This window comes from Bos indicus x Bos taurus, chromosome 2, assembly GCF_003369695.1.
Source record: "Bos indicus x Bos taurus breed Angus x Brahman F1 hybrid chromosome 2, Bos_hybrid_MaternalHap_v2.0, whole genome shotgun sequence".
Taxonomy (NCBI): Eukaryota; Metazoa; Chordata; class Mammalia; order Artiodactyla; family Bovidae; genus Bos; species Bos indicus x Bos taurus.
In genome coordinates this window covers 128461723-128487533 of record NC_040077.1, presented here as the reverse complement: position 1 = coordinate 128487533, position 25811 = coordinate 128461723, and the positions used below count along the sequence as shown (strand labels likewise).

The 25811-nt window shown below is 52.2% G+C and overlaps 1 protein-coding gene across 2 annotated transcripts in view; it reads right to left on the bottom strand.

Annotated features, from left to right (window-relative positions):
• Nucleotides 1–1085: 1085 nt before the first annotated feature.
• MYOM3 (myomesin 3) overlaps nucleotides 1086–25811 on the bottom strand; it is a 51977-nt gene continuing 27251 nt past the window's right edge. For both annotated transcript variants that reach the window (XM_027520389.1, XM_027520383.1), the window contains exons 18-37: nucleotides 25320–25507; nucleotides 24960–25086; nucleotides 23708–23886; nucleotides 18719–18833; nucleotides 17406–17562; nucleotides 16601–16710; nucleotides 15086–15130; nucleotides 14007–14143; nucleotides 12209–12353; nucleotides 12010–12069; nucleotides 11575–11642; nucleotides 10269–10379; nucleotides 8052–8139; nucleotides 7512–7550; nucleotides 6967–7075; nucleotides 5682–5845; nucleotides 5395–5431; nucleotides 5203–5225; nucleotides 3605–3660; nucleotides 1086–2632 (exon numbers count right to left, since the gene is read on the bottom strand). In XM_027520389.1, coding sequence (XP_027376190.1) covers nucleotides 2372–2632; nucleotides 3605–3660; nucleotides 5203–5225; nucleotides 5395–5431; nucleotides 5682–5845; nucleotides 6967–7075; nucleotides 7512–7550; nucleotides 8052–8139; nucleotides 10269–10379; nucleotides 11575–11642; nucleotides 12010–12069; nucleotides 12209–12353; nucleotides 14007–14143; nucleotides 15086–15130; nucleotides 16601–16710; nucleotides 17406–17562; nucleotides 18719–18833; nucleotides 23708–23886; nucleotides 24960–25086; nucleotides 25320–25507 — 2219 coding nt within the window. In that variant the 3' untranslated portion in view covers nucleotides 1086–2371. The remainder of the gene's footprint in view (nucleotides 2633–3604; nucleotides 3661–5202; nucleotides 5226–5394; nucleotides 5432–5681; nucleotides 5846–6966; nucleotides 7076–7511; nucleotides 7551–8051; nucleotides 8140–10268; nucleotides 10380–11574; nucleotides 11643–12009; nucleotides 12070–12208; nucleotides 12354–14006; nucleotides 14144–15085; nucleotides 15131–16600; nucleotides 16711–17405; nucleotides 17563–18718; nucleotides 18834–23707; nucleotides 23887–24959; nucleotides 25087–25319; nucleotides 25508–25811) is intronic.

Below are 25811 nucleotides of genomic sequence, written 5' to 3'. Positions count from 1 at the left end.
TTTTCTAGGCAAGAGGATTTTCTAGGCAAGAGTACTGGAGTGGGTTTGCCCTTTCCTTCTCCAGGGAATCTTCCCTACCCAGGGATCGAACCCAGCTCTCCCGCGTTGTAGACAAAGGCTTTACCGTTTGAGCTACCAGGGAAGTCCATAAGCCACAAGGGAAGCCCCTGGACTCTGTGTAGCCCTCTGCACGTGTAGCAGAGCAGAATGTCCTCCAAACCAGGACCCAGGGACTCTGGTTCTTGTCCTAACTCTGCCATGCACCACTTTGGTTCTTAACTGTCATGTCTGTAAAAATGGGGCCAATGATGATGTTCCACTGGATCTGATAAGCACTGAGACACGAGAATGCTTCATAACCTTCCACGTGCTGTGCCTATGAGATTTATTGTCGCCATCGCAGCGTCTGCCTGCCTGCCTCCCTGTGTTGGGGCGATGATCATATGAAGGAGAAGAGGAGGTGCTCTGTGTGAAGACGAAGAACCTATGTAAGCATATGTCAGGCCCCTCTGGTTTCAGGAATAAAGTGCATGGATTCTGTGCTTCCCAATTTCTTTGAAATTTGAAACATTTTTCATGGACAAATGAAAGAAGCCGAGTCTCTCCTCTGAGATTCCAAGTATGAGACTGGGAGAGTGAATGAGGGCAGGACCTTTTTCTTCATCCCATCGTCGTAAGAAGAGAAAAGCAAAGGAGAACCAGGTTCTGGGAAATAATCAAAATCTTAGTGTCGGCTGAAAGGGCTTTCAAAAATGATCTTTCAGATTTGTTTTATGGATGAAAAATCAAGGCCCAGAGAAAGGGGGGAAAAATGGTCAAGATCACACAGAAAGATCTTGGCTTCAAGCCTGGCTGTGTTTGCCTCCAAGACCCTCTCAATTCTCCATATTGATTTCCAGCCAGGCATGGCAGGACCCCGGCCCCTTGCCCCCCACCGCCATCACTGAACACCTGGCCTGAATTGCACCTGTAGCTGCTGGGGGTATAAGCTTCCCATCATGCCTTGATGCGCGTGTGGGTGGTAAATGCAGGAGTGATTCATTTTATCTTTAAATTCAGAAATCATTTCAGCAATCAGAGGTGGGTGTTATGTTCTGGTATTGAGAGTGTAGATGAGTTTTATTTTTCTCCTTCATCATTTTCAAGGTTATCCAAAATTTTACAACAAACATCTCTAACTTTATAAATGCCCTCCCCTCCCCATCTGATTTTAAACAAGGAGACCGGAGTGTGGTGAAATGCCCAGCTCTGTTCTGAGGTCGGGAAGCAAGGCCAACCAGTATGTGTCCTGCCAGGCAGAGGCCCTGAGCTGAGTCCTGAAGGTCTGAACTCTGCAACATGGTGCCCCAGGCCGCCTGGGTGGTATCACCTCCACGCCTCACCTTTGCTCTCACCAGCCCCTGCTCCCGAAATCTCCTCCCATGACCATCACCAAATCCCACTCATTTTTTAGGACCTAACAACCCATTCCGCTAGTTCCAGGAAGGTGTTTTAAAGCTCACCTTCCCTAGTTGGGACGAACACCTGCCTCCCTCCTCTGACCACCAGTGGAACTTTATCCGGACCTTTTAGAATTCCGATCATCTGACTTGTCCTGGAGTCATCTGCACCCAGGTCTGTCTCTTCTCCTGGGCTGAGGTGCCCTTGAGGGTGGGGCTTACATATTATGCATCTTTGTGCTCCCAGTGCCATCCACAAGCCTGGCATATGCTAGACTTCAAATGAATGTTTGCTGAACTTCATCGAAAATACAGTATCCTCGAAGAGGAGTATTGTGATACATCCATTTGTGGCTGGGCTCACCAGCCTCAGCACGGTTGTCATTTAAGGTTGAATTCTATGTGGCAGGGAGCTATTATATTTAGCAGCATTCCTGACTTCTATCTACCAGATGCCAGTGGACACCCCCAGTTGTGACAACCCCAAATTTGGACACTGCTGACTGTTTCCTAGGGGACAAAATTGCCTCCCACTGAGAACCAATGATACACGATTTCATAGAGTTTTCATAAAGAATCCCTAGGAATAGGAATTCCCATTTGATAGATGAAAAAGGCAAGGCTCACGGAGAGTTTAAGGTTGAAACAGTTCAGCACGTAAATCCTCCAGTCCAAGTCCAGTCCTGATTCTGCAGTCCTGGAGGCCTCCCAGCACCCCATCTTTGCTCCTCCACTTGGGTGTGTCCACTCCACCCACTCCCATGCCCTGGGTTCTGCCCTGTTCCCTCCCCTCCAGTCTCATCCCTGTAGTGGGTTCTGCCCTGTTCCCTCCCCTCCAGTCTCATCCCCGTGGCCTGTGCCAGGCTGTGACCCCCTGGTTGACCCTCCTAGTCCACACAGACTAGACCTCAGGCTGCGGTTGAATCCGACCGTCACATCTTCAGCACCTTTTCCTCCTCCCCATGCTTGAACACGCTGATGGTGACCTGGCCTGTCTCAGACCCGTACTTGTTCTTGACGAAGACACCGTAGCGCCCGCTGTCCTCACTGTTGACCCTCTCGATGGTGATGGTGACCTCTGTCCCCTTCACATCCATGTGGTAGCGGTCCAGGAAGGTGACAGGCTGGTCATTCTTCAGCCAATAGATTTCAGGGGCAGGATCTCCTGAGACGACGCAGGTCAGGCACAGGGTCTGTTTGAAAGGACAGGAAAGGAACAGTCAGTCTCACCCTCTGGGACTAACCCTTGGCATCACCTTCACGCTCCCAGGGAGCTCCCAGTACAAGTTGCTCCTTGTGATAAGTTAATTATGTGTGCTTTATTGTAACCCATAAAGTAATAACATGAAAGGGAGACATTTTACTGCAGCCCCACATCCTCCATTCTCAACTTTATTCTAGAGCAATGCTTGCTAGAATTTCAGATCTTTATTACTTGAGCAGTGACCTGCCCTAGAGTGGCCTAGACTTTGCTTTATTGCTTTCTGTTGTACACTTCATTATCATTTTACCAGGCAAATAAGCCCGGATTGCTTTAACATAAAGATTTTAAGAATTGAGTTTGAAAATTCTCAGGAGAGCAGTTCTCAGTGCAGAGAACTGTAGGGTAAGGGGCAGATGCCCAGAGTGTGGAGCTGGACTGTCTGGGTGTGACTCCCAGCTCTGTTCCTTTAAGCCGTGTGACCTTAGGTACGTCTCTTAACCTCTCTGGGCCTCCGTTCCCTCAGCTATAAACGGTGAAGTAATAACACACTGTTCCATGTGGTTGCCTCCATGGTTAGAAAAACGGAACAGTGCCTGATACAAGGTGAGCACCATGAAGACGTTAGCTGTTCTCTTCTAGAATAGTAGACTTGCATAATTTCAGTCCGGAAAAGGCTTTTTTGGGCTCATCGAGTCGAACTCCTGCGGAAACTGAAGTTCAGAGAGAGAAGCCCGTGACATCCGGGGCCCCCTGGAGAGATGGGGTGAAGCTGGGGACGGCACTGCCCCCAGGCCACACAGCATACGTGTGACCAACGAGGGGCGGCCGCTAAGCCGGACTCTGGCGGAACCAGCCCCTCCGGCTCTGGGATCCACAGCGCTCTGTGGTTTTGTGCTCTTTGATGGATGCGGGAGGGAGCCCAGGGTGGGACTGCTGGCTGTGGGCCGGGGGCCGTCGGTACCTTATCTTCCATGATTGTGGCCACGTCTGGGAGCCCCCTCACCACCTTGGCACGATCTGGAAGGGAAAAAAACGAGAGCCCCGCCCAGTGATGAACGTTTACCTGGAGTTGTGGTTTATTTTTTAGCAATGCTTCTTTTCCTATTGGCATTGTTTGGGGTGGACATCTTTAAACTTGTATTACGTATTTCCTTGCCTTTACAAACAGAAGATAGAGGGCATAATGTTTCTGTCATTGCCTTGAGGTTAGTATCATGGTCGGTGGTACCTGGAGGCAACAGTGAGGTGCCCTTCCCCTTGAGAACTGGGAGAAGGTGAATAAGATTGCTCTGAGCCCTAAACCGGCAAAGTGCACACAGCAGGTGTGCCGATCCAGCTAAGGGAGGGAACAGGAAGGAAGCTTTTGGGACACTGATTCTGGTCAAGGGAGGGGACCTGGTGGCCCCAGGGGTTGGGCAGGAAGACAGAGTGGCTGTAAATCACTAAGCAGAAAGCCAACATATCCCTTATGCTGAAATCGAGGCTGTGGGAATGGCCCCTGGATCACGATCAGGGGTATGCAAAGAGCCTTGAAGCAGTTGGTGTCCGCAATGGATGTAGGTGAGAAGGACTCTGGATCAGGGTTGGGGGGAGGGGAGAGATGGACCTTCATGTGGGCTTAATGTTCACCAGGCGACAATCCACCACCCTAGACTCTGGACTTCACAAGTCCCGGCGACCACAAATGGTGAGTGCAGGCTCCTGCTGTTAGGGTCCTGGGGTGGGTGTCCTGTCCTGCGACTCGGAATCCCAGGATGGGATGTGGGACGGAAGTAATTAGACAGAGATGTGATGGACTTAGTCGGGTCTTCAGCCTCTGGTCCTCTCACCAAGGTGGGCCGCCCCCTGTGAAGGCTCCTCACTGCCCTTAGACCTCAGATGACCGACCCCCTTCCAAATTTCAGTTACGAACAGCCTGCACTTCCTGCCAAGTGAGGACAATTGGGAACAAGAAGCCATATAGGGTTAATCCGTCCTCCTACACATGACCGCAAATGGTTGGTTTCCTTTCTCAGATTGTTCCGAGCTGCTTTGCTCTGCTGCCTGAAGTCTTTCCCTCTTGAAAAGTCCCATAGTGACTGCTGGGTCAGTGGGACCAGTAAGCCAGCCTCCTGGAACGGGGTGGTTTAGCACTGGCTGTGGGGACCTGGTGAAGCTCCAGCGCATGGACTTCGTGGTGCCCCTGGGCAGCTCAGAGGCTGTGCCCTGGATTAGCTGAGACCCTAGTGCCCCGAGAGCTTTAAAGTCGTCCCCTCCCAGACCTTGATCAGAAAGACCAGCGCAGCCTCGGTCCTATCCACCCCTGCCTTCGGAGTCCCTCTGACATCAGCCGAGTGGATGCTGGGTGCATCCACGGTCTCAGGTATCCTCGGACTCCTTATCCACCTGTCTTCATGCTGCGGCTGCCACCCAGGTCTCCTGGCAGCTCTGTGACAGCCCAGAGCCACACAGCCACACAGCCGGGCAACCGGGGCTCCAGCTGCCTTGCCAGGAGCTGTGAGCAGCTGGGAAGTCACCCCCAACTCAGAAAAGGAAACTGGGGAATATGGCTGGACTTACTCTTCTCGATGATGGCCAAGGCTCTGGAAAACAGAAAAGGGAAAAGGGCTTGGGGTTCCATCTATTAAAGGACAGTCCTGCCCGTGGCTGGGGGAGGGGTGGTAGGGGAAGGGCGGATCCAGCCAGCTGCACCTCCCAGGAAGGGTCCTGTGTGCCTGCACCCCAGGGACTTTGATCACACTGGGAACTTACTTCAGTCTCTGGTGCTCAGCCATGGCATCCTCAAAAGCTATGAGAAGGAAAAGGGGAACAGCTGCGTCAGAGCGTCCCCCTCCCACCCCTCCACTCCATCCCCCTGACCTTTGCAACCCACAGGTGCAGAGCCCAGCTGTGACTGTTCCTCCTCTCTGTTCCAGCATTCTCTTGGGGGCAGTGCTAGGATTGGGTGGGAGATGGGAGTACCCCTCCCACCCCGCCACCAAAGACTGTGGGGTTTTCTAAACAGGTTTCCCCCAAGGACAGACGGCTGGAGAGATCACCTTGCCCGGAGAGATCAGCCGAGAGCTGCCGGACTTCCTTCCCAGCCGTGATCTCCAGGATGTATTTGCCCTTGTCTGAGTCCTTGGGGTCCAGGATATGGAGCCAGATCTCATCCAGGGTGGTACCAGCCCTCACCCGATCGCCACTCTCCAGGCGTTTCTCTCTGAACGTGAGGGCAAGGCAATGGTTAACAGGGCTGTGCCCAGGACAGGATGGCTGCCTGCCCAGCTGTAGGCACCCCTGCCCCAGACTCCTCTCCTGGGATTTTGTTTCCCGACGTGTGGGCTGACCATCCATGAGACATTTGATAAGTATCTACCCACTCATCCATTCATCATTCATCAAAGCTTGTGCCCGAGCTGAGTCTCTATTTGCAACACGTCCTGCAGGCTGGGACCTTGAGAAAATGGTGCTCCAGGATCAGTGGCCACCTCCCCCTACCCCACCCATGGGAGCCACTTCCTCAGTTCATCCTTCTCATCTTAAAAAACCTCCCAGGAGCTCTTCCCACAATAACTGGCCCCAAGCTCTTACAAACTGTATACACTCCCTTCCTTCTTTACTTAAATTTCATACCTAAAGACACCTGGCCCATGCCCCCAGTGTCGTGCTGCAAAATGACACTTGTGGGCTTAGTCACGGGGCTCAGAGACTCTGGAGAAGGAGCTTTGCTGTTCTGAAATTCAACTTGGCCTCACATGACAAGTGTGAGTCAGTCAGTCTAGCCTCCTCCCTAGAATGGGTGCAATAATGTGTGCTCCATGAGGCTGAGGTGTGCTCGTAAGAAGCGCTGGGAAAACTCTGCTCCCAGACTCTGTGGGCTCACTTAGCTCCGGCTGAGTCCCTGATGCCTGATCCTGCCTTCAAGGCCTGGCCCTAAGTTAGCTGTCAGCCCCCAGGTCCCTCTGCCTGCCTGTCTCCCCTCAGCCTGGCTGCCTGAGTGTGCTAAGGCTGCGGAGACCCACAAAGGCACCATGACCCACGTGACCACCTGGTTTTCCTTCCTTCCTGAGTCCTTCCCTCCCTCAGTTCCCAGGTGCTGCTCTAAGACAATGGTCCTCCCGTGGCCATGGAGACACTGGGAAAATGTTCCCAGCACCAGGATGCCCACCTTCCCTGGGGAGCCTCCCTTCTGTGCCTCTGACAGCTGTTCCCTTCTCAGGCTCCCTCTGTGGACCGGGGGTGGGGGTGTGGGGGTGTGGTCTCTGCCAAACCCTTGGGACTGGGCTCCGGGGCGGGTTCTGGCCCCCACCCTCCTGGGACTCCAGGGCAAGGTCAACCTACTTGTGGAACCAGGTGGTCTTCATGTACTTCACGTTGTAGTACTTAACCTTGCTGAAGAGCCGGATCCCTTCCTCCGTCCCCTGGATTTTCAGTGGGGTTGCAGAGAGAGCTGGGGGTAGGGGGGGGGCGGGGCAGAAGAGAAGGCTGAGTCTTCCCCAAGGCCCTTTGTGCCTCACATCTCGGGGGCAGCCAGCTCGCCCCTGCTCTGGGGTGCGGGGCGGGGGGGAAGGCAAGTGTGGTCATGAAGCAGGAACGCCCCCTCCCCTGCACCCCGCGCCCAACAGTCTCTGAGGTTGGAGTCTAAACCCACCCCACCCTCGCAGCCAAGGATGGCTGGAGGCCCCCCGGAGGCTCTGTGGCATCAGGACTGCTGCTGCTGCTAAGTCGCTTCAGTCGTGTCCTACTCTGTGTGACCCCATGGACTGCAGCCTACCAGGCTTCTCCATCCATGGGATTCTCCGGGCAAGAACCCTGGAGTGGGTTGCCATTTCCTTCTCCAGTGGCGTCAGGACAGGGCTGGGCAAAAGTGGGTGGGACTTGCTTACCACCGATCCTGCCCAGCTCAGTGAAGATGGCATCCAGGGCTGGAGGGAGAAGAGGGAACAGTCAGCTGATATGGGGGACTCCCCGAGGGACGTACCAGTGTGGGCTCGGCCTTGGAAAAGGCTGGTGGAGCTTATGAGCAGCTCTGAGGATGCAGGCGTAGGCGCAAGGAAGGGACCCAGGGCACTCCGTGATGGATGGGGTGGGGCCACGCAGATGGAGGACAGATGGGCTGACCTGATGATTTTCCTGCAGGCTGAGCCCGCCGGCCTGGTGAGGACCCTGGGGCCCATGTGGGGCAGAGCAGAGAACCCAGACTCCACATCACGAAGCCTGGGCTCACTGTGGGGCAGGGCAGTGAGCGTGGGCTCCAGCATCACACAGGCCAGGCCCGCCCTGGCCCTGACCTGCTGTGAAGCCATGGGTAGGTCACTTAACCCCCCTGGGCCTCAGTTGCCCCCAGTGACACGGGGATCACAGACTGTATCTCTTGGTTCAGCAAGAGACCCTCCTGGCCCGTCTCTGACATCGCCAGCTCCTACCTTCATCTCTGAGGTCCAGGATGGTATCGTCCTCCCCTCGATCGTCAGAAACCTGTGCTCTGTAAACGCCCTGGTCCTCTTTGGACAGCTGGAAGGAAGGAGGAGAGAAGGCGATATTGGCATGGGTTCCAGAAAGAGCGATGGACAGCAAATCAGGAGGCCTGGGCTCCAGGCCTGCCCCTAACTCTCCTCCCTGGGCTCAGTTTAGCCCCCTGTGATGGGCCATCTCTGGCTCCTTCCAGCTCCAGAGCCCTTTGATTCCAAGCTCTTGGTTTGTCTGGGCCTGGAGGTGGGGCAGGGAGGCGGACCTGAGGGCAGAAACAGGTGCCCCCTTCCCTTCTCCCCTCCCCCAGGGGGATTCTGAGTCAGCTGCTTTGAGCAGAGCAGAGCGTCCTCCTTGCAGAGCTGGGCTGAGCTGGGGGCACCCTCCACCAGAGCTGCCCTGCTTCTGGGGGGCCTGGGATGGAGGGGTCTCTCTGCATCTCTCAGAAGAGGTGTGCTTTCTTTTGCTCAGGACAAGCGGGTCCTTATTGGCACATGCTTGTCAATCTGGAGAAGCCTGGGTCAACACTCAGCAAAGCAAGAACTTGGGCTGTTCTTTGAAAGCAAGGTCAGAGGTCAACTGTGCCCTCTCATTACACATCATCTCCTCCAAGGGCTGGGTTAGGGGCAGGGGGCGGGACGATATCTGCCTCCCTGACCCGTCAAAGGGCCCCTTGCAACCATCTCCACATAGTGTGCTTTGAAGCAGGATCTGAGGCAGACACATTTCTCTAAAAAAAAATTATTTCTTTTTAGGTGGAGGACAATTGCTTTACAATATTGTATTGGTTTCTGCCATACATCAACATGAATCAGCCACCGGTATACATACGCCCTCTTTCTCATGAACCTCCCACCCATCCCAGCCCACTCCTCAAGAAGCATCTCTTAACCCGGAGATCAAAGGACTGAAAACCCAACAGTCCTCCCCTATGTTCCCTCCCTGCTCCTTCAGTGAAGGCTCCAAAGCCCCAGCCACATTCTGTGGAGGGTGTTTGGAGAGACTTTTGGGTCCACTCTCCAGCCTTGCATCTTGGTACTTAAACTCCCTGAGTCTCAGTTTACTCATCTGTAAAATGGTGGCATAAACATTGCCCTGACCACATGCTACAGTTTCCGATCAAGGGAGATAACTTTTCAGAAGCCAGAGAGTTCTCGCACCAACAGGCCAGACGATTATGACAAGACTCAGTAGCAATTAAGCCCCTCCTTGACGCCAAGCCCAGTGGAAGGGCCTGCATTGTGATGACAAAGGCCAACTGGTCATTATTTTGGCTGAGATTTGGGCGAGGACCCTGAAATCATTAGTTCTTTCCTCGTCAGCAAACCTGCGTTTGCGCCGTGCTCCTTGGCACACGGGCCACAGAAATCAGTGGCAGGGCAGAAAAACATTGAATATTTAAGAACGAGCTTTGTATTTCTATCTTAACCAGGTCACACTCCTTTGAGGGCCCTGGGGAGGAAGTGGGTGGGAGAGGTGAGCTCCAGGCCTGCTTTGCTCTGCCCAGAACTGCCTCCCATGGAGACAGTCTTCCTGCCCCAATCTCAGGCCGCAGCAGCAGGAAGGAATCTCTGAGACAGCATCCTGCCTGACCCTCTCAGGTTACAGGTGAAAATTGAGGTCAGAGAGGGACAGTGACAAGCCCAAGGCCACACGGTTGGGGGCAGGGCCAGGACTGGAATTCAACGAAAAGGAAAAATCAGGATGACTGTGCCTGTCTTTATTTACAATTTTGGCATTGCTTTCCCCCATGGTCTTTTATTTTGGCATTAATTTGATTCTTACTGTTGCCTAAAAAGGGCTTCCCTGGTGGCTCAGGCAGTGAAGCGTCTGCCTGCAATGCCGGAGACCTGAGTTGGATCCCTGGGTCAGGAAGATCCCCTGGAGAAGGAAATGGCAACCCACTCCAGTACTCTTGCCTGGAAAATCCCATGGACAGAGGAGCCTAGTAGGCTACCGTCACGGGGTTGCAAAGAGTCGAACACGATTGAGCAACTTTATTTACTTACTTATTGCCTAAAATATTATTTATCTTGATTACTAAGCTTTTTTAGTGCCCCCTTAAAGTGCGTGCATGAAGTTAGTGCCTCACTCGCCTCGTCTTGGTCCTGACTCCCTGCCCAGTGCTCCTGGCACCGCAACTCCATGAGCTCTCAGGTCAGGGCTGCACTTACCTCTTCGATGCAGAGAAGCCCTGCTCCAGTCTGCGGGTCGTACTGACCAGCTGGGAACTCTCTCTTCTGGAAGAACCACTGGAAGCGGGTTTCTTTCTTGGTGTTGGTCACCTGAGGAAGGTCAGGAATGAGGAGACTCCTTCAGGCTTCCTCTTTTAAGTGAAGACCCAGTTCATCTGAACTTTCTTTTACAAAAATGACTTCCCCCTCCCCCGCTCCCACCTTGCTCTCCCCCTAAATCTCAGCCAACTCCTTCCTCACACAGTATGTCTTCTCTGATGGCTTCTGGACTTTGGACTTTTGCTAATGACGTTCCCTCTGCTTCTTGATTCCTTTCCTACCTTATTTTTCTTTGTAAATAGCTGTGTTACCTCCTCCAGGAAGCCTTCCTTTCTGCGCCCCAGAGTGCCCCCTATCATGAATAGTAAATTTCATGCATGTCTCCATCACAACACCAGGCATGCTGTTTGCACAGGCTCTTGCTTTGGACTGTGGGATGCTGGAGGCCTCAGGAGACCACCTCTTCATTCTTGTAGGCCCAGGGCTTGCAGAGTGCTTAAGTTTGCTGAATGGATGCCCTTCTGGGAGTGCGCCGTCCCCTAGTTATCTAAAAGGCTGCAGGGTGCTGAGAAACAGCAGCACCAGCTCTGGAGTCAGACTTGGTTAAACCCCGGCTCCAGGCTCTGCCTCTTTCTCTGTGGTCTTGAGCTACTTCTCCACTTGTTTTTTCATCCTAAAGTGGGGATGCTAACGCCTCTCTCACAGATGGTTGTGAAGTAGATGAGATCAAATGATGCTATAAAACGCTGGGCACAGTGTCTGGCGGGACACAGGGACTCCCCCTTAATCTACAGCGAGCTCTCTTTCTTCCAGACTCCTGGCCTCCGGACTCTCCCCCAGGGCAGCTAGGAGACCTAGCTCAAGGCTGACCCAGCGCACTATAATTCACTCCAACTCTGCTTCTTGGGCTTTTGTTTTCTCGGTTAAAGGCAAAATGCCTGGGGCTACTTCCCCTGCTTGGGATCAGACTTAGCGCAGAGTATGGAGTTTCCGGGGAGTGGGGCAAGACCGACTCTTTGCGACCCCATGGACTGCAGCACGCCAGGCTTCCCTGTCCATCACCAACTCCCGAGTTTACTCAAACTCAGTGTCCATCGAGTCGGTGATGCCATCCAACCATCTCATCCTCTGCCGTCCCCTTCTCCTCCCGCCTTCAATCTTAAGACAGCCACTGGGCTTGGGGGAAACCACTGGTCTGGGCCCACGTGGCCCGGGGGCAGGGCTGGAGGCGGGGGCGAGGCTTTGCCTTGCAGGTCAGCAGCACTTGGCAGTCGTCCGTGACCTTCCACTGCAAAGGCTCCACGAAATACGGACCTGCAAGGGCACAACGACACGCTCGGCGGTCAGAGCGCCAGGATCGGCTCGCGCGCCACCTGGTGGCGAGACGGGGGAAGGCACCTGGGGCGGGGCGCCTGATGCCCAAAGGCCCCTCGGATTCTGGAATCCCGCCCCTACGCAGGAGGGGCCTGGGGTGAGGCGAGGGAGGCCCCTGGGGTGCAGAATTTAAGGAGGCGCTCACTCTAGGGGTTGGGCACGTTTTGGCACGAGGACGCCACTGGCTCAAACGGCAGTGGCCCTCCCTCGGGGCCCCAGCAGGACGGAGGCATCTATTAACCCACTTGTCTGGCGGTTCCCCAACGCTAGTGGCGAGGGTTTTGGACTTCGTCCCAGCAGCTCTTACCCTGTTTTCTCTTCCAGTCTCTTCTCTTAGCATCTGCCGCCCTTAGAAGTTTGTCGAACTCTGTGAACACAGGGGGTGGGGAGGAACTGGCGTGAGCCAGGAGGAGCGCAGGTCCGGGAGTGGACTAGGGGGGCGTCTGGATGGACCAGGAAGGACCCCAGGGCTGAGAGCTGAGGTCGGGGACCGGGGCACGGCTGACCGTCGTCCACCAGCGCCAGGGTGATCTGGTTCTTGGCTTTTCCGTCTTGGAGCTGGGCAGTGTACGACCCTTTGTCGTCCTCGGTCAAGTGCTGGATGATAACTTCCACCAGGCCCTTCTCTCGGACAAAATTGATTTTGCGGTTCTGGGGAGAACAAAGCACGAGAGTCTGTTCTGCTTTCTTCCAATTATAGGGAATTTGTGTTGTGGTGTTGCAAATCGGGGTGTAGTTGGACTTGGGGTGGTAAAGTTAGAAGACTTCAGGTTTGGGGAAGGGGTCCTGGGTACCTCTCTTCATGTGTATAGACACACCCGGCTCCTGAGAACACCCTGGAGCCCAGCGGGCCCAGGAGAGTCTTGTGTCCCAGTCAATTTCAGTTCATAATAATCCCCCAATCTCCTACTGCGCCATACTTTTTTGGTTATTTTCTGCCACTTTTTTTTTTTTGCAGTTTAATAGGCAAAAGTTCCCCATAAAATTATAAAGGGTACTATAAAAATCCTGTGTGTCTGCTACCCAGAGTTAATACTTCTTTATATTTTGTCACATTCTAACAATTTTCAAAATGTTTTGTTTTCCATATTTAGGATCCTTTCCCCTCTGGCTTCACTTGTACTATGATTTGAGGGAACTCCTAGTTTTGTTTTGTATTTCTATAGTCTCAGTGCTGTGTGCTGAGTCCAGACTTTGTTACACTTCCTCTATCATGAGCCAAAGTCATGCAGGCTTCATCTTTATGCAAAACTTTCTCTATTTTCTCAGTTGTTCCTCCTGATCCTGGGGCAACCAACCCCATTGTACGGATGCAGAAACTGAGGCACAGAGAGGTGAAGAGACCCGTCCAGGGGCACGCGGCCCACAGGAGATGAACATGAACCTTCTGACATTTAGCCTCGAGTTCTTTTCTCCTCTGTCAGAACCAGCTCCTCTCTTGATAACACATATGTAATGACGGCCACTTGGCCATCTGGAGATGGAATTCACAAATAAGATCATTTTATGATTAAATCTCTTATGAGATTGAAATTGGCATCTTTGTAAGTAAAAACAGTTGCGTATGGGCAACTTATATGGTTCAATTAATACAACTTGCTGTACACAAAGATTTTAAAAAAGCAATGTAACACCACAACTATAATAGGAAGAGGAAATAAAAGTAATGCTTTTCAATACACAGATGCTCATATCACTCACTGGTGCTTCATGACTTACAGTGAATTCGTTTTAACTAAAGAGAAGTTAGGAAAGAAAACTATTCTGTATGGGGGAATTCCCTGGTGGTCTAGTGGCCCAGATTCAATCCCTGGTCAGGGAACTGAGATCTTGCAAGTCAAAGCAAACAAAAACTATTCTGTACAAGAACAGGAAAATGAATAAAAGAGCACAGGTAATGTGGCTAATAGAATAAGACTATCAGTGTATGTTAACATTGCAAAAAAGTTAAAAAAATTGTGTTTGTGTCTCAGAGTTAGGGTCTAGGCTTGGATACTTACAAGCATGAATGTAGGCTTTTCATCTTACGAATGTTTGTCAGGATACTCAAAAATTGTGGGGGGCATGGGAAATTCTTTGTGGGAGTGTCCCTTGCATTGGCAAATGTCTAGCATCCCTGCCCCCCCGTCCCCCAGGTACTAAAATCCAGGTGTCCCCACCCCGAGTCCTTCACTGTGACAGCTGAAGCAGGTGGCTATTTCTGAAATGTCTGCTAGGGGGAGGTTCTGGCTGGTAAAGACCACTGCCAGCGAGGCCACCTCCTGGGCCAGGGACCTCATTTAGGGATTCTGAGCCCCCAGTTACCGGTGAGCTGAAGATTTCCTTCTCGTTGAAGATTAGATGCAGCTCAGCCGCCGGAGACAACTTTTCCACTTCCAGCCAAAGCCGCACCTCTCCTTGCTCGAGGATTTCAACGTTCCAGCCGGAGATCAGCTTGATCACTGGGAGGCAGAGGACAGGAAGGGGTGGGCAGGGCATCCTTCTCCCCTCCCCACTCCCGACAGCCCCACCTTGAGCACTGCATGGACATGCCATGTGCAAAGTGCTTCAGAGTCTGGTGGAGACATAACTAGGGTGAGGGTCTGGGGAGGGTTTCCCACATTCAGTCACCCTAGATAGAATTCATCTCAGGTCATTCACCCTCCTCCTATGGCTTTGAGGCTGTGCTTCTCACCCTGGCTGGAGACCAGAAACGTAAAGACTTTTAAAAAACATGTAATTTCATTTATTTCTCTTCATTTAGAAATCATTTGACTTGCAAAATGTTGCAAAAACAGACAGAAAATTCCAGTATCCTGAACTTTCCCAAATCACTGTATGTATTTTTTAAACCAGGAAATTAATATAGATACTATTCTACAGATATTGTTCAAATTTTGGCACTATTTACTAAGACAATTTTTTTTTTTTCTGGTGTGGGATTCAATACAGGATCCCACATTGCATCCATGAACTTTCAAAACACCAATATCTGGCTCCAGTTCCAGAGATTCTGACTTATCTGGGGCATGGCCTGGGCATTTGGATTTTGAAAAGCTCCCGGGGTGATTCCAGTATACACCCAAGTTTGTGACCCCTGCCACAGGGACTATAAATGCTACCCCTGGCCAGTGGAGGAAAGGAGGGTTTAGATGACCCACAATCCAAGAGGAAGAAGAAATCATCCACTCTGCCCTCCCTTGCACCCCACGTGCTCCCTGCTGGCCACTCTTTTCCCTTTATGGACTGAGCACTCTCTGGGTGTCTGACCGTCCAGCCCCAGGATGACCCCATCCTCCCCTACCTATCAGCCTAGTGTCTGGCTCTTGGCTGACTCAGCTCTGCTCAGGACACCCCAGTGGGCCTGGCATGACTGCCCAAGTCTGGCAGCTTGGACCGCTTACCTGGGTTTCTGATCTCATGGCTCAACTTCTTCAGCTTGTTCAGCTCTGGGACAGGGAGGAGCAAGGAAGAAACCAAAGAGAATGAGATACCTGGGCTAGTGGGGGTCATGGGAACCGTTCTAGCATCCGCACTGGGTGAAAGTCCTGAGAGACTCAGCTCGGGGTCACTTGGTTACCAAGGAGGTTAATGATGACGATTGCGAGCCTTGGCTCTGGGGCACCGAGGGGGCTTCAGGGGTTGCTGTAGGCCTCCCTGAAATCGCTTATTCTTCTCGTCCTTCAAGGCCTGATCAAGTGCCACTTCCCCAGAGGAGCACCTACTGTCTGCCAATCTCTGCATGATCTCAGTGATCCTCACACCATGCTGTGGGGGGTGAGCGTTACTGTCTGCCTCCTGAGCCCCCTTGTTAATCCACTGTGACATGCTGTCCTAGAATCTGAGGGCCTGGCCCCTTCAATGAGTACTTCAGGCAACACGTGTCGGGGACAGGTTGGCACAGCGCTGTGTCACCGCTAACTGCTTCCTCGTGTTAGGTTTGTCTCTCCTGCTTAGCTGAACTCTGGACCTACATGGGTGTCTGGCACACAGCAGGTGCTTGGTAAATATATGTTGCATGAATGAACTGGCAGAGGCAGAGCCCATATCTCATTGTCCCTTGTAAGGTTAGAGTCCAGAGTATGATGAGTCTGCACACACGGCAAGCATCAAATTCCAAACCAAAAAACGACACCCACTGCTTTTGTGGATGGTTTTATGCTTTTGTGGTTGGCTTTAGCTTGCATGGAGTCACGTAAGGGTGTCTGCATAACAACATTGTTTCACTTGGGGTATCAGCGGTTATTACCCTCCTTTTACAGGTGAGAAAACTGAGGCCCAGAGAGGGATCATGACTTGCCCAAGGTCAAGCAGCCAGGAAATTGTGGAACTGGAATAGAAATCTGGACCCGCCTGGCTACTGTGTCTTAACAAAATCGAAGGGCCCCCTGTGCATTCAGCAGGGAGGACCATGGCTGTCCCAGTTGCTATGGAGACAGCAGAGGGTGAGTCTCCTGGACAACGGCTTTAGGCCCAGCCTCCCCTCTCTGGTGGCCACGGCCCCCACTGCTCCCTGTGGCCATCCTCACCCCTTAGACTAACTGCCTTTGGCAGTTTATCACTCTACTTACACTGTTGTTTTTTTCGGCTATGGAAGGAAGTGAAATAATTCACTGGTACCTTTGCTTTACCAATAGTAGAAAAAGGAAAGAGAGAGAATAGTATGAGCTCCATCAGGCAGGGGTTTTTGCCAGCGGGCTTCACTGATGTAATTCAGTGCCTGGGACGCCTCTGGCATGTGGTCAGTGCTCAACTGATACTTATTCATGGACCGGCTGACTGAGTGGGTGGCAGAGGACCTACTTCTCTTGAAATCTCTGCTTTACTCATTTTTGTGGCTTCCTGCTGGCCCCTGGGGTATTTGTGTTTGGCACTCTGGGCCTGTGTCTCTGGGTGGTGGCAGCGGAGAGGGACCTCACCATCCTCCGTCAGCGTGTGGCTTGCTGAGATGTCTTCGTCAGCATCTGTGACCACCACCGAGTAGGTGCCCAAATCCTCGAGGCCGGGATCTTTCAGGATGATCTTGGATCTGCAGAGACAGCAGAGCAGAGGCTCTGAGAGGGGACTCGTGCCCTGGAAGCCTGGGAGCTGGGGAGTCTAGGTTGGCCTTGGAAGCCCTGCATCCCAGACCCAGACCCTGGCCCAGCAGGGGCGTTTGCCTCCTTACACGTTCCCGGGGTCCCCTGCCTAGAGCCAGTCTGGCCTGCCACCCTCAATGGCTCTTGCTAGCCAGGCTCTCTGGAACTGTCTTCATACTGGCCACATCCCCCAGGCCTGCCTCTCCTTGGGCTCATTAGCTTTGTCTCCTGCCGGACGGGGCCAAAGCCAGAGCTGCTACAGATGGAGGAACAAGGTCTGGAGGCCCTTGACATCCTAACCCCTCTTTTACTGATGAGGAAGCTGAGCCCAGAGAACTTCCAAGAGCAAGTTGCTGGTACCCAGGCTAGAAACCAAATCCTGAGCATCTCCTTGGAAGCAGCCACATAAAGACACACTTCTTGCAGAAAAAGGATCTCTAGATGAGTATCACCATTTCAGCCCGTCTGTTGCCCCCTCCCTCACTTCTCCCTGAGGTGGCAGTCAGCATCCTTCATGGGAGACCACGCAGCCCCCTCAAACTCATCATCGGGGGTCCTGCCAGGTGGTCTCACCTGCGAGCTTTGCCCACTCATCTGGTAACATCCGGGACCCGTGCTCTAGGTGTGTTGCCCTCCCCTCACTTACTTGTTAGCCTCCTCCTCGACCTTGACCCTCTCTGGGTCCGGTGGGCCCTTGTAGTCTTTGGACCACTGAAACTCGGCAGAGTCGGGGGCCTCTGGGGCTTCAAAAGCCATGTAGATAAAGCCCTCGTCATCCACACCAACCTCGATCTCCCGGGCATCTGAGGGCAGGATTCAATGGAGGGTACCAGACATTTAGAAATAATAAACCAGGTAAGGCCCGTTCCCTGCTTAAAGCCTCCAATAGCTGCCCATTGCACTCGAAGAAAATAATAAACTCTAGACTCTTGTGGCCTCCAAGGCGTTGCATGACCAGGCTCTTTCTCAGCTCAAATGTCACCTCCTCCGAGAGGCCCTTCTTGACTACTCTGGCTAAAGTAATGCCTACCCCACCCTATCACCCTGTTTCATTTCCTTTATTGCCCTCGTCACTGACTTTTTCAGCATTTACTTGTTTACTGTCCATCCGTCCCCACCCCTGTTACTAGAGCGGGAACCTTGCTGTCTCATCACTGCCTCGTCCCCAGTGCAACATGGGTGTCATCAGATACTTGCTGAATGAATAATTAAAAGAATGGGAAAAGAACACACTGTATAATGAGAAGAACTGAGCGAGTCCGGCATACACGAGCTGTGTGGCTTGGTCATTTAACTTCTCCGAGCTACAACAAAATCAGTTCTTAAGTGGGGACAGCGAGGGCGTCCCTGGTGGTCCCGGGGTTAAGAATCCGCCTGCCAATGCGGGGGGCACGGGTTTGATCCCTGGTCCAGGGAGATCCCACACGCTGTGAGGCAACTAAGCCCACGTGCCATGACTAAGCAGCTGGAGAGCAGTCCCTGCTCGCTGCAACTAGAGAAAGCCCTCGAGCAGCAACGAAGACCTAGTGCAGCCAAAAATAATAAATAAATAAAAATTAAAAGTGGGGACAAGGACAGCTCTCTCAAGGGCTTGTTGGGAGGGTCAGACAGTGTAAGGACCCGACATAGCATCTGGCCTGTGTGGTAGGAGGGGACCCCGGGAGGGAGCTGTGACTGCAAGGCAGGCAAAGCCACACGGCGTATCTGAAATGCAGCTGGCTATTATTTTAAGTATCCACGAAGAGTTGTAAGAGTTTAGGAACGTGGCATATCAAGGATGGAGGACCCATCTTGTAGAAAGAGACCGTGTGTTCAGATTTCAGGATCCATCTCAGGATCCCACAGAAATAAAGGAGAGTGGGGGCTGGGAGAGAAATGGGCAGGAAGGGGTGTAGAGGGGAGGGGAGGCCCAGCTGGTCCATCTTCCTGCTGTGGATCCTCCCCTCCCCCTCCCCCTACCTGGCTTGTCCTCCAGGAGTACCGGGTCGGTGGGCATGGATGGCTGCCCTGGGCCCGCTGAATTTACAGCCTGTACCTGGAACATGTAGGTCTTCCCCGGCTGCAAATCAGAAATCTGGAAGAAAGGAGGGGGTAAGAGTGAGCCCTGAGGAGGGCAGAGGCCCGCCCTTCCTGCAGCTCTGGCCACGGCTGCAGGGGATTGACTGATCACCATCCACCCCAGGGGGGCAGGGGGAGCAGGCTGCCCGGAGGAAGGGACAGGTTGGGGGCATGTTGCCTTCCTGAGCTCCAGCTTCAGACAGGCATCTCCACTGAGATTACCTCCCATGCCTGTGACACCCGGAACTCCATCTGCTTGGGGCTTAGCTTACCATCAGCTTCCTCACAAGAAAACTCTTTCTCCTCCTGGGCCCCCCGCCTCTCCTCCATCCATCACCCCGGAAACAAGCTTGGGGATCATCTTTGACATCTTTTTCTTGAGCCCTAAACCTCTCATCACCAAAGTTCCCATTTTATTTCCCTAACGTTTCTTTCTTTTTTTTCTAATTTATTGATTGATTTTTGGATGCGCTGGGTCTTTGTTGCTGCACGTGGGCTTTCTCTACTGGCAGTGAGCACAGCTTGCTCTCCAGGTGCAGTGCACAGGCTTCTCACTGCGGTGGGTTCTCTTGTTGTGGAGCAAGGCTCTGGACCATGCAGACTCAGTAGCTGTGGTGCATGGGCTTAGTTGCTCCGTGGCATGTGGAATCTTTCCGGACCTGGGGTTGAACCCATGTCCCCTGCATTTGCAAGTGGATTCTTATCCACTGTACCGCCAGGGAAGTCCGTCTAACGTTTCCTGAATGTGACCTCTCTGTGTCCCGGCCATGCCTTGATTAAAGTGTTTTTTCTCTCACTGGGATTAGTGCAACAGTTTCCTAGATGGCACCTCTGTCTCTAGACCCATCTTCCCGGTCTATAGTTCCCTCTACCAATCTTTCCAAGATGCCAGTCTGATTACACTTAACTCTTTCAGTGGCCTTCAGGGTGAACTTCAGATTTTGTGGCTTCGTACCAAAGTCTTCCTCATCCAACCATCTTCAGCCTTCTGTCTTCTTCCTCTGCTCTGTGCCCCTTCACCCCCTGACTCCTCAGGGTCCCCCATGCGTCACATTGCTTCATGCCTCCCTGCCTTAGCCCTCGCAGAGCCCTCTGTCTGGAATGCCCTCCCCTCCTCTTGGTCTAGCAACTCCAACTCATCCTCAGCCACTCAGCGTGGCAGATGGGACGAGTCCAGGAAGGATCTCTTACCTTCCTGCTTGGAGCGCCCAGAATCCCCTGAACCTGCCTCGATTGTATGACACACAGTATTGTAATTGCCGGTTCCCCAAGGCCTGTGACTTGAGCCTTGAGCTTTTTACATCCAGGATCTAGTTCCCGGTCTGGCACTAAGGAGGTGTCCAGAAGTGTTGAGTGAATGCCAGCCAATCATCCACACGCAGAAATGCTGCCAAGTCACTGAAGCTCCCCGACCCTGGAGAGCAGAGGGACCAGCCATTTCCTGTGGCTCTCGAGGGTCAGCTGTCCAGCACTGGCTGACTCTACCGCAGGGAGCCGGCTTCCATGGGGGCAGCAGCTGCAGAATCTCAGAGCATCCCATGGGCTCTCATCCCTCTGTGATTCAGTTAAGACTTAATATTATTGTTTCAAAATGAAATATTTTTATTCTTTTCTGACTATGAAAGAAATGCATGCTTGTTGGGGGAAATATCAAAGCAATAGAAAAGAATATAAAGTGAAGGCTCCCCTGGTATTCCCATCTCTAGAGATGACCAAAATTGCCAATATTGTAAAAATCCATTAGTACTTGTATTAAATGCGTGTAAACCATGTTGAGGGCTTCCCTGGTGGCGCTAGTGGTAAAGAACCCTCTTGCCAATGTAGGAGGCGTAAGAGATGCAGGTTTGATCCCTGGGTAGGGAAGATCCGCTGGAAGAGGGCATAGCAACCCACTCCAGTATTCTTGCCTGGGAAATCCCATGGACAGAGGAGACTGATGGGCTACAGTTCATGGGGTCCTAAAGATTCGGACATGACTGAAGCGACTTAGCACTCAGACCACGTTGAAATGTGACAAGCACCATACTCTGCCTGTTAGCATCTTCTTTCCACATTGTTTTGGGCCTCTTGAGCATGCTTTTCTTTCCTTTTGGTGCTAACAGAGTGTTCACCTGTGGTGTTGAAACCCACACACCCTCCTGCCTGCTGGTGAGAGATGCCTCAGGAAAATGAGTTGGAGAAAATATTCCCTCTCTCCTTAGAGCTGCAGAAGATAAAATTGAGTACATCTCATGGAACTTTCCTTAAACCAAGGAGGCCTGTGAGACATGTTGTCTTCGGAGACAGATACTACCATCTGGAAGTCTGTGATCCGATGGATTGTTTGTTAGTAATTTGTGTCTGTTAAGAATGCTACGGGCTTCCATTGTAGCTCAGTTGTTAAAGAATCTGCCTACAATGCAGGAGACCTGGGTTCGATCCCTAGGTTGGGAAGATCCCCTGGAGCAGGGCAAGGCAACCCACTCCAGTATTCTTGTCTAGAGAATCCCATGGACAGAGGAGCCTGGCAGGCTACAGTCTATTGGGTCCCAGGAGTTGGACACGACTTAGCGACTAAATCACCACCAAGAATGCTTCAGTGGACACCTTTGTTTTTGCACAAATCTGCGTGAGTTGTCTTTGTAATGCCAGAAAAGCATTGTTTGTGTTTCCCTTCTACACATGTGGAAGTGAAAGCAACCACCACAGGTGCATAAAACCAGTGATTTTGCTAGATTTATCATTTGTCCAAAGAGTTTAGAATTTGCTTCTCATCGAAATTAAGAAACATGTGTATGCATATATGGTCATTAATATACAATGTGATATACATATATTACATGTTGCATGCTCAGTTGCTCAGTTGTGTCTGCCTCTTTTGTGAACCCATGGTCTGTAGCCTGCCAGGCTCCTCTGTCCATGGGATTTTTCCAGGCAAAAATGCTGGAGTGGGTTGCTATTTCCTCCTCCAGGGGATCTCCCCAACCCAGGGATCAAACCTGCGTCTCTTGCATTGCAGGTGGGTTCTTTACCCATGAGCCAGCAGGGAAACCCCTATTAAATGTTATCTAACATAAGGAAGCAACTGGACATGGAACAACAGACTGGTTCCAGATAGGAAAAGGAGTACGTCAAGGCTGTATATTGTCACCCTGCTTATTTAACTTAAATGCAGAGTACATCATGAGAAACACTGGGCTGGAAGAAGCACAAGCTGGAATCAAGATTGCCAGGAGGAATGTCAATAACCTCAGATATGCAGATGACACCACCCTTATGGCAGAAAGTGAAGAGGAACTAAGAAGTCTCTCGATGAAAGTGAAAGAGGAGAGTGAAAAAGTTGGCTTAAAGCTCAACATTCAGAAAACGAAGATCATGGCATCTGGTCCCATCACTTCATGGCAAATAGATGGGGAAGCAGTGGAAATAGTGTCAGACTTTATTTTTTTGGGCTCCAAAATCACAGCAGATGGTGATTGCAGCCATGAAATAAAAAGATGCTTACTCCTTGGAAGGAAAGTTATGACCAACTTAGATAGCATATTGAAAAGCAAAGACATTACTTTGCCAAAAAAGGTCCATAAAGTCAAGGCTATGGTTTTTCCAGTGGTCATGTATGGATGTGAGAGTTGGACTGTGAAGAAGGCTGAGCGCTGAAGAATTGATGCTTTTGAACTGTGGTGTTGGAGAAGACTCTTGCAAGTCCCTTGGACTGCAAGGAGATCCAACCAGTCCATCCTAAAGGAGACCAACCAATCCTGGGTGTTCATTGGAAGGACTGATGCTGAGGCTGAAACTCCAATACTTTGGCCACCTCATGCAAAGAGTTGGCTCATTGGAAAAGACCCTGATGCTGGGAGGGATTGGGGGCAGGAGGAGAAGGGGACAACAGAGGATGAGATGGCTGGATGGCATCACCGACTTGGTGCACATGAGTTTGGGTGAACTCCGGGAGTTGTGATGGACAGGGAGGCCTGATGTGCTGCGATTCATGGGGTCGCAACAAGTCAGACACGACTGAGCGACTGAACTGAACTGAACATATAAATATCCTGCTCTGTATTGTGCGTTTTTTTAGCCACATATGATGGATATATTTTTGTGTCAAAACTTACATGTAGCTCTACCTTGTTGTATGTACTATTGCTGCTCCTTAAACTCCCACAGTCTTTACACTCCCTGGCACTGAGTTCGCATCAAGGATACACTGTGATCTATTTAAACAAACCCACTGCTGATGGATGTTTAAGCTGTTTCCAGCTTTTGCCTTCATAAACAACACTCCAATGAGCGTCACTGTCCCGAGGTCTTTGTGCATTTGACTAATTGCTCCTCTTCAGTTCAGTCCTAGAAGCAGAATTCCTAGCTTAAGGGATGTGCATATCAAGGACTTCCCTGGCAGTACAATGGATAGGAATGCACCCAGCAAAGAAGGGGACATGGGTTCAATCCCTGGTCTGGGAAGATTCCACATGCCACAGAGCCACTAAGCTCCGCGCGCCACAGCTACTGAAGCCCACGTGCCCTAGAGCCCGTGCTTTGCAAGAAGAGAAGCCACTGCAATCAGAACCCAGGGCACCACAGCTAGAGAGTAGCCCCTGCTCTCTGCAACAAGAGAAAACCCCCTCTCAGCAGCAAAGACCCAGCACAGCCAAAAGCAAAGAATAAATAAGTGTTTTAAAGAGGGATATGCACACCCAAATGCTGCTACACCTTGCTGATCACAAGTGAGGTTTTCGGGAGGAGTCTACTCAGCACAGAGCAAGTTAAGGCCAACCTGCCAGCCGGACCTACTGCCAACTTGCTGTGTGACCCTGGCTAAGCCACACCCCCTTTTTGATCCTCTGCTAGTAAGTGAGGGCAGTGATGTCCTGGAGTCCTGCCATATCCTGTGGCAGGGCGGGGACTCACCCTCAGGTGGGTGTCAGAGATGAGGTCTGGAGTGACTGGCTTCCACTGCTCAGAGCCTTCCTCCTGGACGCTGATGCGGTAGCCTGTGACAGGTCCAGCCCCTCGGTAGAGAGGGGGCTCCCACGCCAGCATCAGGGAGGTGGCCCGCACCTCAGACACCCGCAGATCATATGGGGGCCCTGTGGGAAGATGGGCGAGAGAAGGAGAAGGGCAGCCAGGCACCCAGCCAGACAGCCAAATGCCAGCCACACAGTCAGGAGGCAAGCGGGTGGTAAGTCAGCAAGCTTGTCCATTTTCCGGTCCCTCCCAGGCCTGGAAGTGCCTGCTCAGGGCCTGGTGGAGACCTGACCCGCCTTGGCTTCATGGCAAAGCTTGGTCTGGCTCAGAAATAGAGTTAACTCTTCAGAGTGTATCCAGTAGCACTTCCTCTGGGAAACATCCCTAATCCTCCTCATTCCCAGCCCCCACACGGCATTCATCTGTTTGATCTCTTTGGCATTTCAGTGTTTAATGTAGAAGTTCAGGGTGTGGGGTTCAGGTCCCAGCTCCACCCTTTCAGGCCATGCGGACTCTGGGAAGTTACTTCACCTCTATATTCTTGACTCTCATCTGTAAAATGGGGATAATAATAGTTCTTATAGAAGAGTGCTGTTGTGAGCATTAATGACAGAATTGATGGGAGGTGTCAATACACCTTATTGTTAGTACCCAGTAAGTATCAGTTGTTTAAAATGTTGTCTCAGGCCTCACACAGAGTGACTATCTGCCATTCAGGTAGAAGGTTTGTGCAGAAAACAGAACTGAGCTAAACAGAAAGGTGGGAGGCTGGCATCCTCCCTTCCTAAGTGGGAGGTGAAGGGCTATCTTGTGAGAACGCTCATGTGGCACTTTGTCCAGGACTGGAACACGGGACTTTTGATGATAATTCGGGGAACGTGCTGGGCAAACTGGAATGAGCTGGTCACCTAGCCGTGTGCCTTTGGGGTTTGGGATTGGCCTGTGGTGAGAATCAGAGCTCTGATGGAGTGCTGAGCTAGAGAGTTAATTTGGACGGGGGTGCAGGGCCAGTCAATGGCCAAGGTCAGGGCTCTTGACTTGCCTGGGTTACGACCATCTGTGGATAAGATTACGGGCCCATTGGTGGAAGGGGACAGGGGAAAGAGAGCAGGGCGGTGATGTTCATCTTCACTGGTTAGCTTTGGGGAAGGAGGCAAGGACTGGTACTGGGCTTCGGCTCCTCCCGGCTGCTCACCTGGTTGGGGCATCGTCCACTCTTTACACTCAAACAGCTTGCTGGGTGCCGACAGCTCCCCAACACCTGCCCAGTTTACGGCCCGGGCACGGAACTCATAGAAGTGACCTTCATGGAGGTTGCTGACCTTGAAGAGCAGAAACACAGACTGTGAAGGCCGAGTTTGGGGAGACAGAGGATCGAGCTGACAGCAGGAGGTCTGTGGGGACTTTCGGTGAGATTGGTCTGCCCTTGACAATCAGCTGGATCGTGCAGACCGAGGGGCCTGAGGTCTCTCAGCCTCAGAACCTCCAGCCCCGACCTCTGGTCTCTGCCTGCGTAAGTCAGGACCGCAGGCCAGTGGCCGCCTTCCAGCCTCACCTTGCAAATCTGGGTGGGGACGGGCTGCTGGTTGACCTCGTGCCAGTCCAGTTCCTCGGAGTCGTGCTGGTCCAGGAAGTAACCCAAGATCTTGCCCCCTCCACGCCGCTTCGGGGGTTTCCATCCAATGACCATTTCATTTTTCCCGCAGTTCAGGAGGGCGAAGTCATATGGCGCAGATGGTGTTGCTACAGGGAGGAAAGGGGGTGAGGGTCACTGCTCCCAGGGCATGGCCAGACTGGGCAGTGGGGCCCGAGGGAGGTAGAGAGCCTCTCCTGGTGAGTGCCCACCCTGCTCTGGGGGCGCTGACTTAGCTGGTGGTGTCCCTTGATAACTCTGACTCTGCTACATGGAGGACACCTGAGCCTCCACGCTGGTCTCAGGCCACGGTTACTCTCTCCTCAAAGGATCGGGTGGTCAGGGGGGCTTCTGCCCCGTGGCCTCCGGATTGGACCCTCCAAGAGATGGTCAATGAGCCCCCAGCTCTCTCCC